Below are 16,982 nucleotides of genomic sequence, written 5' to 3' on the forward strand. Positions count from 1 at the left end.
GCCCCCGCCGCCGCCGCTGCCGGAGCCCGCCCCGCCCGAGCCCGAGGAGGAGATTCTGGGCTCCGACGATGAGGAGCAGGAGGATCCCGCAGATTACTGTAAAGGTGAGTGCAGCTCACTGCTGGTGAGGCTGAGCACTGCCACGCCAGTCTGGTTCTGGTTCTTGAGGGATTTTTAAAGAGATGATCTTCAATTATGGAATTTACTTATAAAAGAATTAGGAAAAGCTCTTCATTTCAGGTCCTGAAACAATTATGCATCAGGACCTGAAATGATGAGCTGTTCCTAATTTATAATTGTCTTCAGCATTACTTTTTCGCTTAGCCATAGCTTGTTTATACATTTTTCAGTAGATATACAAGTGTGGCATCCCTGTATTCTTCATGATGTCCCAATTATGAGAATAGAGAATAAACTTCCCTTGATTCATGTGAGTTGTAAGAGAAACAAAACCACCCAAACCAAGACAAACAACTCTTCTGCACTCCAAATTGTTCTAAAATGCTTTTGTGCCTTTAAGAGCATTATGTAAATTTGTTTTTTAAACCATATCCTTTATTTTTCCTTTCTTCTCTCACTTGCACTAGCCTAAGATGTTACATGCTTCTTTTCCACATGGTGTCTTTCACAGCTCTCACCGTTGTCTGAGGCTCTCTACATCTTCATTTTAACTCAATTTCCTTAACTTTTGTATTGGTTATATTCGGGTTTTAAATATGGTTAAATGCATAAAAGCATGACTGTGGTACAACAGTGTCAGTACTTAAATTTATTTTAATGTCACTGCTAAAGTTCCAGGTCTGGTGCCATTAGGGTAGAATGTACACTGTACTTACATAAAAAATGATAAGTAACAGTTCTGTCAACTCTGGATTACCTATTGTAGTAGATTTCAAGAATACTTATATCAGAATTTTATCTCTTCAGATCAGTATTTTTGAATAGTCAAAAAGCACTCTGTGCACACTGACTGTATCTGGTATTCTGTATTCCTCATACCAAAAACCACTTCCTGTGTCAAATGTGATAATGTCTTCTTCATCAGAAGTTTCTGTGGAAGCCTGGAAATGTGCTATTTCAAGGATTCCCCTTCCTAGCCTGGAAAAATGTTTTGCATTTACATATTTAACAATGGAAAATGACTACTTCATTTTGGTGTAAGAAGTTTTATTAATATATTATATTTCAAATGTATAAGTGGCTTACAAATGCTAATAGTGAAAGCCAAACAGTAAACTCAAACTAGATGTTAAAGTCTGCAGCAGGGAAGAGAAAAACATGTTGCTAAACCATGCTCAAGTATTTTGGTTTGGTTTTTTTATTATTTGTGTTAAAACACATATGTTTCATAAGATAACTCTCTTGGTGTCTTTAACGTGTTCCATCAGTGATTAAGGGTTTGTTTAAACATCTGTGTACTCATAAACATCTGTATTTCCTTCAGATTCAGCATTTCAAAGCTCTGACTTTATTCTTTCCTGAAGTAAGGGCTGCATTTAATTTCAGGCTGTCCATTGTTGTCTGTTTTCCAGTATCCCTTGCAAAATGTCAGCATCTGCAGAAGCTAGGTCACAAAACAAAAAATAGTCTAAGTAGAGAGCCTGCTTGTGAGTTAACCTGTTTAACTAGAGCAGGTCAGTATACAGGTCTGTATACTTCTGAAATAAACTACATTACACTAAGAATACTTGTAAGCTTCCTGAAAAATTAAAGGGAACTTCTGTATGCATAAGGGTTCTTCTGAATTTGTCTGATCCTGAGGCTTTGAATTTTTTAAAGTACATTAAGGATGGTTCAAGGTTTGGTTCATTTGGAGGTCATGATCATTGCTTGTTTCTATGAGAGCAGTGCTTTTGTTGCTTCAGTAGAGGATTTGCTTATTTTCTGACCCTGATTTCCTGTAAGACTGAGCAGTGCATTTCCTTCTTTCAGTGTGCTGGCATGGAACTGAAGGGAGGGTCTCCATAAGAATCTGAATTCCATGACCAATTGGGATTTGTTTATATATTTTATATTCTGTATAGGGAATGAGTAAGTTATTTGGTAAAGAACTCCCAAATGGCTTTTAGATGCATGTTCCATTTTTTTGAGAGATGTGTTATTAGTTTGAGTATCTTTTTCTGTTTTGGGTAGCAAGGGGAAGATAAAGATTTGGAAATTAGCATTTATTACTGGAGTGTCTCTTTTATTCCTAATTTTGTCTTCAAAATGGCAGTCTTCCAGGGTTTTTGACTGAGGCCCAGAGTATACTTCATCTCTTCTCAACCCCTGTCTGAAATTTTATAGGAGGGGGATTTTGATGATGAATATATAATCATTTTTTTCAGGAATTCAGCATATGGCCTGTTAGCTGTACTTCCTGTTGAGTATTTTTGTTACTACTTTTATTTTTAAGGGTATGTTACTGTGTGCTGGGCTTGCATTTTGACCACATTACATGGTGATTCGTAAATAGTCATAGTAGTGTTTTTTAATGAGGAAATTGGATCAGTTTGTATTAGCACCTGATGTGAAAGAGACTGACTAGCAGCCATCTGTGAAAAGCAGACTGACTTCCGTTCCCTGGGGGCTTCCTCCAGGGCCTGTTCAAGTCTGTGACATTACTTCTGTTTGTGTTCCTGAATTTGCATGAAATGCTTTTCAAATATTTATTTGAGGAATGGAAATATCAAATGTCCAGCTGCAAGATTTTTTGAGGAGTACTTTGTAAAGCTAGTTTTTCTTCTCTGAAAAGCCTTGAAACACTTAATGATTTTTTTTTTTTTTGCAAGAGTCTGTTGTGTCATGGATATAATTGGAATTTTTTGCTTCTCTGATCATCTTCTCTGCCCCCTGGAGATGTCTCCCATTCATCCAGTTCACAAAGGGAATAATTCCCTATACAAACATAGAACGAGCCAGCTACAATTACCAATACATTCAGGAGACATTCAGGAATAATGACCTCATTTTTCTGACCCTCCTTCTTGCATGCATGTAGCTAGCTAGCTGTGAGAGACACTTTTTTCTTCTGTGTCTGCTGCAGTACAACAGGGTGGGGTTTTTTGTGTAAATTATCAGCAGTGCCAATTATACATTGCATATTTTCAAATGCCAGTATTGTTTTCCCAAAAGCACATAGTTTTTATCACCTTGTTAATTTTGCATAGATACTTTCTTGTTACTAATACTTAGAAATACTTTTGGTATCATGGAGAACTTAAATGGTTACATTCATCATAGGATGACACCAGTTTTTGATGTACACATAACTTAAGTGGGTTGTTGCCTGACTGTCCACAACCTGTAAATCCATATGTTGCTGATATGAATAATCAGAGAGTAATGTGTACAGGAATGGAAACAGATTATTTCCAAAACTGCTCCTGCTGTGACTTAGGGCAGTGGAAAGTATCTTGTGAAATATATATACTCATATGCTATATATGCTCCCACTGTTGGCATCTGTCACATATGCTGGTGTATTGTTATAATTAGTTATGACACTGGTGTAGGGATCAAAACAACATGGTTTTTACATATATAGTATTGTTATGCTACCAACACGTAGAGTTTACTAAAATAACTTATCAAGCCCCAGTTCATTGAATTTGGTGTCTTCGTCTGATTTCTTCTCTATGCTGTTTCCTTTTCTGTGTCTGATGGGAAGGAACCATCACAAGTTTTTGATTATTTTTGACCCTTTGAAACGCAAGTATGCCAAAAGCTATTGTAGAGTCAGACTTGAAAGGTACTTGTTTGCCTAAACTATTCCTAGGTATGTATTTTTATCTGTGATGGTGTATTGTGTGGAAGTCTCATATAAATTTTGCAGATCATCAGATTTGATTCACTTCACAAATACATATCTTTTCAATAATGGAAAGGTAGAATTCCTGTATGTTCTCTTAACTTTGCTCTTGCATCTATGACTTCATCATCCTGCATAGAATTTTGTGGGAAAAAATCACCAAGTAATTAGACTTTTGTTTGTTTGTTTTAAACCAGTCAATAGCTGTCTTAAATAATGATTGTATTTACCCAGATTGTTAAGTATTTCCATCAGCTGTTACTAGAAGGATGCTTAAATAGACAAAATCAAATTTAGTTTGGTTTCTAATTTTTGTATCAGTACCAATTAATTTATTTGTGTTTATTCAGCAAAATTTCTATAATAGTGAAGCTGCAGTAGACTCAGGCTTCATCTGTGGCTGGTGCTGTTTCTGTTTGCAGATGGACAGTATAATAGTCAACCCTTACTCTCAGTAAGTCCAGGTCCCCCCTTCTCTACTGGAGGGTAAATCCAGTAAGTGTGTTCCAAAGTGATCTGGGTTTTGATTTGGAAATAAGGAGCTCCTGCTTGGCAGTGTGGGCATCCTTACTGAGGGTGGCACAACTCAGCAGTGGGAATGAAAGTATCATTCTGCTGTGCTGGATGAGTTGTCCTGGCAACTTCATGAGCATTTCCTTCCTAGTGATGGGAGGGCTGGGGAGGTGTTCCCCAAGGGAAGGGTCAGCTTTTGGGGGAAGCTGTGTCTGCTGTTTGCTAAGCCTGCAGTTACACCTCAGCACACATATAGCAAAGTTGTGTGTGTTGTAGAGTTTGTTAGACACACCAGCATCTAACACAATATGCCATTTAAGCTTTATCCTTCTCCTGAGTATGTAATCGTTATAATTCTGTAGCACAGTTGTGTTAAATTTATTATTCTGCTCTGGCAGCATAGGAGAGTTCATAAAAGAACTGTTGAACTTCTGTTAAGGCAGAAGATGTTATTAGCAAAAAGAGAATAAAAATATATCCAGATTTGACATCACTGTTCCCAGAGATAAAAGGAGAGAAGAGAGAAGTCTCTGTTTTAAATTCAAGGAATTAAGTTATAAATTCACATTGTTGTCTTAACCAGTTCTAACAAGAGTTTCAGGGGATTCAAAACAGATCCAGAAACTTCGAGAAAGTAGTTGGAGGTTTTCCTGATTCTAAATGGATTAGTCAGTAACGTAGGATCCTGCCAAAGGACAGTGGGGCATGACATTGTGAAGGACCAGAAAGAGACAAAGAACCGGTTCCTTGAAAGCTGCTCTGAGTCTGCTGCTGATGTCCTGGAGGGTTGCATGGTGCAGCTTTATTATTTGTTTGCAATTTAGGCAAAATTATGGTTGTTATTGTGGGTGTGTTAAAGTCTGAATAAAAATCTTGTGTGTTGTCTTCCCTGTGTTTAACTAAGAGTAAGAATGTCTCCCAAAATACAAAGGAAATAAAAGGCTTCATTACATCTCCTAGAAACCTGAGCTACAGCTTGCTCTGTCCTGTTGGCCTTTCTGCCTAATGGGGCTGTGGAGAACCTGTGTGGTGGTTTAAATTTGGACTGCAGACTTCAGTAATGGAAAAGCAGTTCAGACACAGCCCAGAGCTGCCTGCTCTCTCTTCTTCCTCTTCACTGTAAAACCCTCAGATGTCAGAGAAATGCATTGCTGCTGTGGATCAGGAGCCAAGTAGAAGAGCATCAGTGAAGTTTGCATTGTTCTTAACGTTTTCTCAGGAAGTATTTTATTGCTGCTTTTATTACTCGAAAGCAAATGGGAATTAAAACAATCTCTGTTGAGATTCTGCAATCATCCAAAATATGTTGACTGGAGAGGCTTCAAATATGATAAAGAAATAATGTAGATCTTTACTGTCTGTGAAGTGAAAGATAAGCCTGAGGAAATAGAGAACAGATGGTTATATTACCATAAATAAAAGCCATAAGAGAGAAGGGTGAATAAACTCTACAGTAGTTACAGGACATGAGTTTTTTCCCTCCAGGCCAAGCAAGGCAGAATTTTTACCATTAGAGTTTTCTTTATATTTCCTATTTATAGTACAGGACAATTTGAAGTGGAAAATTTATACTACAAGGAAATTGCTTGAAAACCTGGGAGTTCTTGTTTATTTTCTAAATATTCTTTTTTCTACTTGTTTTTTCATGAAAGGAGGCTATCATCCAGTGAAAATTGGTGATCTTTTCAATGGCCGGTATCATGTTATTAGAAAGTTAGGATGGGGACACTTCTCTACAGTCTGGCTATGCTGGGATATGCAGTAAGAAAACTATTTTTTTTTTCATAAGCTTTTTTCTTAATACATTATTTTGTTTGCAGTCACTTCTGTTTTATGTGCATGATAAAGTTATGTAAATGTTTACTCTCTTTTTGTGCAGAAAGATGCCTACAGTCTTATTTTGCTCTTGATTAACAGTGTAGTTTATTAAAACTCTCAGAAATAAATGTAATTCTATTTTCTTTGACAAATTAGCTTTGCTTATTGAATTTGCATGTTGTCTTGAGCGTGCAAGAATAAGCTTATATTTTTATTTCTTTCGTATCTTTAATGAAAAAAATGTAATTACCTTCATTAAATGATAAAATGTGTAAGCATATTCCTCTTTTAGAGACATTAACATCAAGGAGACTAAAATATCAATAATTACACTGTTAACACAGTGTTGTTAAAAGTTGTTGTTTAGTGTAATTTCAGCATTTTCTGTACAAATGCATTAGACTATGAAATATTCTATTTAAAATTTCCCAACCTTTAAAGTATGTTTGTTTTAGCTCAGTGTACATGTTGAAAATGTTTCTCTTCTTTTCAAGGGGAAAACGGTTTGTTGCAATGAAAGTTGTAAAAAGTGCCCAGCATTATACGGAGACAGCCTTGGATGAAATAAAGTTACTCAAATGTGTAAGTATCACTATTGCAATACAGTGTTCAATAACAATAATAACAGTAATAGTGGGTTAAAAAAACCACAGAGAATTGATTTTGGACTCTTGGTTTTTTTACATATTGTCCTCTAAACATCTGGCTTATTATGAGTTAATATGTTTTCTGAGGCTCCAAAATACTTAAGTTTGTGTGGAAATCTAACTAATTGGTATTCTAAAGTGATTTTTTTCCTAAAATTTCAAGTGTTTGCATTCTTGGTTTAGGTTCGTGAAAGTGACCCTAATGATCCCAACAAGGATATGGTTGTACAGCTCATTGATGACTTCAAAATTTCTGGAATGAATGGAATTCGTATCCTTTTGAGAACATGGCATTCTCATTAAAGATATTCTACTGAAATAAGTAAGCATTTAGTTCTGGACTTTCTGTAGTTAATCTTACTTTAAATATACAAAGTAGAAACACCAAAATGTTTCTAGATGCCAAGAGAAGTGCAGTGTGTAAGGCACTCTATGGAATGAAAGTAGCTTAGCTTTTCTAAACACAATACAAAATTAAAAAAGAAGTCTTATGTATCCTTTCATGGTCTGGTAGAACTAGAGATTGATTACTTAAAAAATGGAGTCTACTGAAAACATTTGTAATAACTGAAGCTTACAAGAAATTTTTTTTTGTTCTAGACTGGTAAAGAGAAATTGTCAGTGTCATGGAAAAGCTTGTTTCTGTTTTCTTGTGAGAAGTGTGATGTCATGGAGATGCTTCTCTTGTTCATGTAATCATCTTTTGGCCAGGTGTTAACCTTGTTTTTGGCAAGGGTTGTAAAGCTTTGTCTTTGAAGGCTTTCTTAAAAAAAACAAAACTGGGGTGCTGGAAAAAGAGAGAGATAAAGAAAAATACAGCTGACTAATTCTCAGTGTAAATTTTGGGTCTGTGAATAAATTTGATTTTAAAGTCGAGCTAAACTGAGTTCTCCTTGCTAATTATATTAGATATTTTAGTAGCTTATTATGTTACTGTGCTTTTATATACTGTTACAGCTGGACTTCTGTGTGTGCATGTTGTGTTTGGAGCCCAATAGCAGACCTCATTGTTCATGGGTCACATTGCCAGAGAGAGAGTTCCTGCTCTGGAGAGCCTGATTATACATTGATTTTGGTGATGTGCCTTCAGCAGATCAGATTAAGATACCTTTCACCAACTCCTATCTTCTAGGAGAGGAATGTAGAAGGTGACTGTCAATAAATCTGAATGCTCACTAGAAAGCATCCTTCCAGACAGAAGGGTGCAAGCAGCTTTCATCCCATTGATCTGTCTCTTGGCATTAGTTATGGAGCCTTTGGGTATGTGGTGAGAATGAGAGTGTGGGGTCAAGTGTTCTCACTTACAGACTGGTGTCTAATCTCATTTACCTTTGCTCATTTTTATTTGTTTTCATCTGACTGTAGTACAGTTGAAGAATACTTATTTTTAGAAACCAAGAATTTTGATTTACTATTTTATTGTAAACACTAATACGAAATAAGGAGTACAATAATGCATTTTTAGCGATACGTAGAAGTAACGCTTACCTCTTTATTGGAGCAATTTCCCGATAATGTTCTTAAATTCTTGATAAGATTCACATGTATACCACTGTATTAAAGGTGAGGGCTGTTTCTAGGTGTGAAGAGTAAATTTTGTTATTGGTCATACTTTGAAATCATATCCAAACTTACATCTTACTGCAATATCGCACTTGCACCAAGAAGGCCAAAAGAGACCATGTGCCAGTGAAAAGTAAGGGGTCAGGTAGCTTTGTATTGGCAGATGAAAACTGGACAGCTGATGTTGATTTATTCTATTTCAGTTTTGCCTTCACGTTGAAAACTGGCGGTACAGAAATTTTTATGTAGAAGGCAGATGTTCCTGCCTTACTTAAAAGTACATTTTCCATAAAAGTACCAGTATACTGGACTCAAATTTAAATTGCATCTGGAAGTCTGTCAAAGTCTTGACTGCCAGCAAAAATATGATGCTGAGTATCTTATGCATTGAGTTTTCCTGAGAACAGCTTGTGCATCCTGAGTTATTTGAGCAGTGGTTGGTTGCATTATTTCATCAGCTGCTTTTTAAGTTCTAGGGAAAATAATCCTTGGTGTTGGTTCTCTTAGGATGGAGCAGGTAATTGATTTTAATGTTTTGGTGCTGTTTAGTTTTTCAAATGCCATATTAGTGCTACATTAGTGTCACTGAGTTGCACAGGTTGAGAGAAATAGAGTAATTTGAGATCTTTTTCCATGCTCTGCTGTTTCCAGCTTCCTTTGGGCAAGTCACTAAATATCTGTTGCTTGACTATAAAACAAAACAACATATGTTTCATAGAGGCTTGATTATTGGTTATGGAATGCATTTAAAAGCTAAAACAAGACAGAAGAGAGGTGGGTGAATCCTTTGGATGGCTAATACCACAAAATGTCATGGAGCTTCCAAGCAGGGAAAATTGTCAAGGACCATGTAGAACAGAGCCGGGATTGTGCAGAGCCACTGGCCTGCACTGTGTGACTGCAAACTGTTGTCTCCCTCCTAGGAGCTGGAGTCAGTGCTTACATACAGAGGAATTTTAATAATGTGTTATGCTGCACTAGGCTGCTAATTTTTTACCTGCTTGTTTATTTTGCAAAGATTGCAATTATGACTTTTTCATGAAGTAACAGAATTCATGATCTTGGGCACTTTGGTATTTTCAATAAGTGTAAATTATTATGTTTGTTTGCAGTGGACATTTATTAGACCTGCAATAAATGTTCATTTCAGTGTAGCATTTTTTTTAATGAAAGATTCAGATAATCATAAAATGGAACAAGTGTTAAAAAATAAAAGAAGGAAACATTTCCACACAATCAGACATTATGTCTGATTATATGAATTATTGTAATAAATGTATCTTCAAAGAATATAGATTATTAATTAAATGTCATAGTGTCTAAATGTCGCCAGTCCAGAAGCAACTGAGATGTGTCCTAAAGTCTTCTGTGCTGGTACTAGAGCTTAACTAGCCTTTATCCTTTGTCATATTTCTAAATGCTTGAGTAATGTGTATTTGTAGATTGATAGATAGTTACAGATAGGATTTGAGTCAAGAAAGAACAGCTCCCAGTACTTGTCACAGCTAACCCCGTCAGCTGATTAATGTTGGATTTACTCTCACTTTTGCTGCTGTGCTTAGTTTCCTCCTGTGAGACATCCCCTGTGCTGCTTTGAAGAGAATTTCACAAGAAGCATGTCTCCTAGGTGGGCTTCAGGGGTTTATTTGCTGCAGGAGTTTTCGGACCTTCTCACCAGTCAGGTTATTGGTGCTGTAGGAGGATCCTGGGACTTGCAGGGCTGCTTTCCTAGTAGTTAATGCAGACCTTTTCCCAAACTCCTTGTTCTGGATAAGTCTGGCTTAAGGTTAATGTTTTTCAGATCAGGACAGTATATTAGACAGCAGGCACATTTCTGCATACCTACTCCCAACACTGAGCCTGCTCTGTATCTTCTCTCCATTCCAGTTGTCTCTCCAGGATGGAGTGTCCCTTGAGTTTGTCCAAGTCCTCCCTGCAGAATGTTGTGATTTCTTTTTTTCAGGTAGACATCACTTTCTGATGACCTTCCCACTTTCTGCCAGCCTCTGCCATTCCTCTTACATCTTCCTTCTTGGTGCTCTCCCTTGCCTCTCAGCTGTTTACTTCCCTACATCCCTTTCTCTTCTGGTTACTGGCAATGCTTAACATTCCTGTAAGTGCAAGGAATGTCAGGAATGTGCATTGGAGAGTGCAGCAGCATGGTCTGAAGGACTGTGGGCGGTGTCCTATATTTCATTTCTGAATGTAGCAGTGTCCTTTTTGCAATCTCTGCTGCTGTAGCTTTGCAACTTGACTGTGTGGGCTCAGTTAATAAGCCCTGCAGAGCTCATGCTCTCTGCTCATCCTCTATGATGGCTGTGTGCTCTACTAGTGGCTTATGTTCGTTGTGGGGTAAAGTAACCAAGGCTGTTTCCTCTCCTGAATGGGATGGAGTTCTGAGCACATCCAGTTGGTGTGAGTGGGAAATGACTATTCAGTGTCTCCTCTAATACAGGAATTCAGGAATGTGAAATGAGATTAACAGTTGTGTTACACAGTTCTTCACACTGTGCTTTGACCAGTCTTGAGACCTTTTACTGTTGGTGTAACTGCAATATAGAGGATGCAGATGTTAAGACTTGAGTTACCTTATGTATATAGGTAGGTACTTGAGAAGAATGTGTGTGACAAACTGACAGGCAAGGTAAGTCTCATTCTAACACAAGACAGTGACTCTTAAGATCATTGCCAAGACTCTAGTTAACAAAACTTAGAGAAGTTAGGTAAGATTTCTAACAGTGTAGAAGTGTTCATCTATATGAATGGTCTCTGACCTAGTCTAATTCATCAAGATTTTCCTGCAGTAATTAATTTTTGGTTATTTGCATTATGTTCTTCATCACAAGATTATAGTGTCATGTAGTTAAGATTTTAACATGTTTTCTGATTTCCAGGTACATTAAGGTCATTCTCAGCTCATGTTTGAGGATTAATTGGATATAGTCTAATTGTATAACTTGTCAGAATGTTGTGGATGGTAAAACTTTAAATTAGCTTCAGTATTTGAAGATTTTCTCAATAGAAAGATAACCTACCCAGGCATGTGGGTGTAGAATCTCTTTAACTTAGAAAACCCTTGAAGCAGAAATCACAGGAAGTTCCTACATCATGTTTTTTCCTAATAATCTCCCCTGATAATTGACTGTTTGCCTCTGTCAGGAGGCAGTAGTAAACGCAGTGTCTAATTAAATATTTTGGCATTGTGTTTTTTGCATGTTGTTTCCGAGTTCTGCATTTCTTTGTTTGAGAGTTCTTTGGTGATTGCCATTATTCTCTGCAGTTAAAACTGTAGGCTTTAAGAGATCCATTCTCATACTATGTTGTCAAGTGACTATTCAGCTTAATAAAAAATGGTTATTGTGGTTCATTTTCTAAAGCATGGTTGCTGCACACTTTTGTTATTAAAACCTTCTATTAATATAATTTAAAACTTATTAAAAAATAGAGATCATAGGCCAAATCAGTACTTTCAGCTGTGTCAAAGAAAAGAAAAATTAGTTAGTTACTTTTTACAATTACTTTCTTAATTATTCACCTAATGCTGTTGTTAACATGGTGAAGTAATGGACAAGATTTGTGTAATTAAAATGTTTTATTTTAATTCACTCTGCAGTTGGACACTGGTTCTGTATGGGTTTATATATAATTGAAACAAAGTACCAAAGCATTTACCATGCTCATTTTAGGGGGAATCATATTTCCTCTAAAGGGGATGACTACTTCTTTAGCCAAAACACAAGCAAACAATTGTGTTGATCTCATGAACAAGTTTATTTGGAAGTTATCCTTAATTAAATTACAGATGTCTGCATGGTCTTTGAAGTACTTGGGCATCATCTTCTAAAATGGATAATCAAGTCCAATTATCAAGGCCTTCCCATCCGTTGTGTTAAAAGCATAATTCGACAGGTAAGTTTTGTTCATATTCTAATCAGGTTTTTCCATAATTGTTAGCAGTTTGAAGGTTTGAATTACAGTATTTAAGCTGAACTCTTACTACTGTCTAAGATAATTTTATTTTAATCTCAGTGGGGTGAGATTGCACTGGTATTACTGGGCATCAAAAAATTTTGCTTCATAAACTTCTGTAATTCCATGCTGAAGTGGAACATTATGTGTTTATGCTACTACTTGGTAATGTATTTTTTCCTATTTCTTGGTACTTTTGAGCATTGGGATAAAATCAGACTTAGTTTAAAATGCAGCTGAAGGTTGAGTTTCTTAATAAATTTAGTTGCAGTTTCAAGCAGATTTTTTTGAAATCCCTCTGTGATTAGGTACTTCAGGGTCTGGATTACCTGCACAGCAAATGCAAGATCATTCACACGGATATAAAGCCCGAGAACATCCTGATGTGTGTGGACGATGCCTACGTGCGCAGGATGGCTGCTGAGGCCACCGAGTGGCAGAAGGCTGGGGCTCCTCCCCCCTCTGGCTCAGCAGGTATGAACAGCATGTTAAAATACAATGTGGGAAACTGCCATCAATATAGTATTGCTGGCAGTATTTTGTCCAGTGAGAATTCACATTTTAAATAATTGCATGTGAAAAATGCATGTCTGTTTAATTCTTATCCCTGCTCTGGAAACTGTCAGAGTAATGATTTCATACTGGTTTTGCATGTTCAAGTTTTCAGGGTCCCCAGAGACAGAAAAAGATTTATTGGTGTAAACTTGCTCCCCTCTCATCCCACAAGCTTTAATGCCTGGGCTTTAGTCACATTGGAAGCTTACATCTCTGATACTGATAACAGTTCCTAATCTTACCTAAATTTTGTCTAGTTCTGTTACAAGTTAACCACCATCCTTGTGAAATCATCTGCCTTTTTGTCTGTTGTAACTTACTTTTAAGAATCAATGCAAAGTTTTACATTCATAGTTTTTCACCCATAAAAATGGAACTGAGTACCTAACTGAGCTTGTGATAAGCCCATTTTCCTAGGGGTATGAAATGTTTTATGTTAAGCTTGCCAAGAGTTTAGATAGGAACTGTACCTTATGTTTAACTAGGAGAAGCCAAGGTAAAGAAGTTCGCAGCAATAAGCAAAAACAAGGAGGAAGTGTGGCTTTTCTAGTGATTTTCTTTTTACTACTATGTACTATATATTTTTAGTACTGTGGTTGCTACTAATTTGCCAATTGAGCACATCAGCTATAGGCAGTGGGAAAGTAATTCCCTTTGTAATATTGTCAGAAAATATATCACAGATTAAAATCTATGAAGTATGCTAAAAATGCTTTCTATATTGGGAGCAAATACAGTGATCAGGATCCAATTCACTGGATTAGCATTATATATTTTTAGATGAAAAGTCATATAAATGGTGAATGCATTATATTGAATTTACATAATATATAATCACATAGCTAAAGATTTTGTTATTTGTGTGGGAAATAACTTGATTTTATTCATGCAGCCCCTATATTGCTTCCTGACATTAAAATAAGTATTATTTTAAGGAATGGCATTCTTATCATACTTGGTTCTTAGCAAATTGTAATTCAATATATGGCTTTGCACATAGGAGCTGAGCATGTGTTTTCTTTACAGCATTGCAAGAATAGGTTGTGTATAATTTCCCTTTTTTATAACAATGATAGTGCTCAGGTTTAGGAATCTTTTTGAAACCCTTGCCCTTTCAGGGGTATTCAAGCAGGTTTTCCCCTGAGCTTAGCAGCAGTATCTGAACCTATAAAACAACTCTGTATTTTATTTGGCATTCCTTAATTGCCACAGGCCTGTGTGTCTGAAGAAATTTGTGAGAAGTTCTCCCCCATTCAGTTCCTCTTGCTTCACTTTGCTTCTGTCTCCCATATTTGGATATTTCTGTTGGTTTTGATCACAGGAGAAGGTTTAATGTGGCTTGTGGTGCTCTGTGAGTGTGACAGTCAGCACTGCAATCCATCAGAGCCAGCCACTGATGGGATTCCAGTCACTGATGGGATCCTGCTCAGAGCTGCTCGAAGAGGCCCATGCTGGATCTGCTTTTTCTGTGATATGCTGTGGTTTTTGCCTTAGGCACTTCTTCATGCCTCCAGCCCTAGCAATCAAACTGCCTCGTTGCAGAGTAAAACACATGAGTATTTGGCTTTTCTGTTGGGTACAACACAGTATTTGTATCTTTGCTAATATCCCCTGAACTGTTTAAACCAGTCTATACCTGCTCTGCCAGCTGATGACATACATTTAACCTGTGATAGCTCTGCAGTCATTCAGTGCTTTCTATCCACTCTTAATGGTTCAGGCTTTTTTTTATTTTTTATTTTTTATTTTTAAATTTTGTGAGCTCTCTGCCAAGCACAGCACAGTGAACACAGATAGCTGCTAGCTCCTTCCAGTCCCAGATGCTCTAATGGAGACATCAGATGATTTCAGATAGCATGAAGTTGTAAAGGGTAAAAAATCTGGCTAACAAAGTAAACTTAACACTGCCTTATTTAGTTAAAGATATTTTAAAATTATTTCTACTTGGTTTTGCTTTTATAGAGTTGTTTTTGAAAAAGAAAACCTTTATTTTATTTACAATTTGTTTTTTGTCTTTTTAGTGAGTACAGCTCCACAACAAAAGCCTGTAAGTATTGTTATATAATACAATTTAACTGCCTTATTTTATTTTCTGTGTTTCTCTGGCTATTAATATGTATTAGACTGTTAGTAGCCTCAACCCTTTTTAAGAGCTTCCTTGGAATAAAGCTTTCATCTTTCAAAGAACATTTTTCTTTTCATGTCTGTGGCCTTACCAGTTTTAAGCATAGTATTTCTGTGATGGAAATTCTCACAGACATACAGTTCTATAGCTATGTCAAACTAAGTTAAGCATTGCTGCTTTCTTCTCTTGAGGAATAACCCATTTGTCCAAATCCTGACAAAAATGGGAGAATGCTCTAAATATTGTGCATTGCAGATATCTTAAGGGCATAAAGGCCTTAATCATCAAGACCTGAAAGTTGAGGCAATTTCATGAGGTTTGAAAGATCTCTTTGCCATATGCATATAGGAAATAACCAATGGTAATACTGCTGTTCAGAAATATCTGTGGTCAAAGCTGCTGTCTGTGTTTACAGGACATGTATAATTTCAGTGAGTATACAACATGGATGAAAATTATTAGGGTTGTGAAATTTAATGTCTTGTTTAGGCAGTCCCATGGCTTTTTATGAAGGTAACGGGATTAACAGATAAACCTTTGAGGAAGTGTTTTTCTCTGTTCCTTGTACTTTATTTTTTGATTATATGAGGATTTCTTACTGTGATATTTAAATAATGAATGAAAAATTGATAGATCTCATTTATCAGATAGTAGAAACAGAAGCCACGGTTCCGTTAAAATGTGTTCATTTTTCATTTCCTTGTTGTTGTACCTGAGTTTTTCAATCCTTATGTTATATAAAATGAGAAACTTCATAATGACCATCTGCTGTTTTGTAATTCATATGTTTTGGGCCAGAAGGGAGTAAAAAAAATGCTTTCCTTTCACAAGAAAATAGCAGAAAAAACCAGGTTTTATTTAAAATTCACTGTTTTCAGTCTCTTTAGTTTTCTTGTGTCTTTTTGCTCAGAATACTTTTACTGGTTATTACGTGCATTATACAGAGGGAGAAATAAGGCATTGAATTTATATGTAAACAACGAATATGATTATTTTCCACATATGGTATCATTTGTTAATCTGGATTGAAGTTTAAGATTATTGTGTTTATCAAGGTTATAGGATCAGAGAAATTTTATTATGGCATCTTAGATGTATAGATGTATTTTGCTGTTATATCTAATAATGACCATGTCAAAAACATGATTAACTGTGTAAAATTTTGGTGGATTTTTGCCTCATATAATCCTGTATCATTCTTGATTTGAAGTAAACTGGAAAAAGTAATATAATTACTAAATTAGTTGCCATCTAGTATTTTCAAAAAATAGGTAATCAGACTGTAAATTAGTTTGTTGTGAGATGCCTTGAAAATAAATAATTACTTTTTCTTTCTTTGGTATTAATATTTCAGGTTGGAAAAATATCCAAAAACAAAAAGAAAAAACTGAAGAAAAAGCAGAAGAGGCAAGCTGAGCTGCTAGAAAAACGCCTGCAGGAAATAGAAGAACTAGAGCGGGAAGCTGAAAGGAAAAAAATAGAAGAAAATGTAACCTCAGCTGTACCATCAAATGAACAAGAAGATGAGTACCACCCAGAGGTGAAACTAAAAACAGCTGATATAGAAGAGGTAGTAGATGAGGAACCTGGAAATGATGATGGTTAGTATTATATGTTTTTATTGCCCCTTAGTTTACTGTTTCAGAGCAGAAAGTAATTATGCAGTGTTGTATCTGGTGCAGTGAAAAAAATCTCCAATCATTAAGTTACTTTTCTCCTGTAGGTGAAATTGTAATTACAAAACCTAAAAAGGTAAAGAAAAATCAAACTTGCTGCAGAAGTGAAGAAAGCCATCAATAGGAGTGTATAGCTATAAACAATTCAAAAAAGCACAGAACAGTCACCATGCCGCATTAAGTGGAATAACTGAGTATCCTGGTGAAATAGAAGAACAATAAGATGCATTTTTCTATGATATTATTGTTGTAGTTGGAGTCATCATTGCTTCCCCTTTTTCTTCTTACAGTGTTTGTTGTATTGGTCTGTCAGGTAACAGAGATTG

At 36.2% G+C, this 16,982-nt stretch overlaps 1 protein-coding gene across 1 annotated transcript in view; it reads left to right on the plus strand.

Annotated features, from left to right (window-relative positions):
• The window catches only part of SRPK2 (SRSF protein kinase 2), an 85,581-nt gene that overhangs the window by 44,763 nt on the left and 23,836 nt on the right, over positions 1–16,982 (plus strand). Inside the window, 8 exon segments of the mRNA XM_031059048.1 lie at positions 1–104; positions 5,956–6,064; positions 6,616–6,703; positions 6,952–7,039; positions 12,134–12,240; positions 12,609–12,774; positions 14,877–14,902; positions 16,335–16,581. The exon segment at positions 1–104 is cut by the window's left edge and continues 26 nt beyond it. Coding sequence (XP_030914908.1) covers positions 1–104; positions 5,956–6,064; positions 6,616–6,703; positions 6,952–7,039; positions 12,134–12,240; positions 12,609–12,774; positions 14,877–14,902; positions 16,335–16,581 — 935 coding nt within the window.

Source organism: Geospiza fortis, unplaced genomic scaffold (assembly GCF_000277835.1).
Source record: "Geospiza fortis unplaced genomic scaffold, GeoFor_1.0 scaffold424, whole genome shotgun sequence".
In the NCBI taxonomy this organism is placed as follows: Eukaryota; Metazoa; Chordata; class Aves; order Passeriformes; family Thraupidae; genus Geospiza; species Geospiza fortis.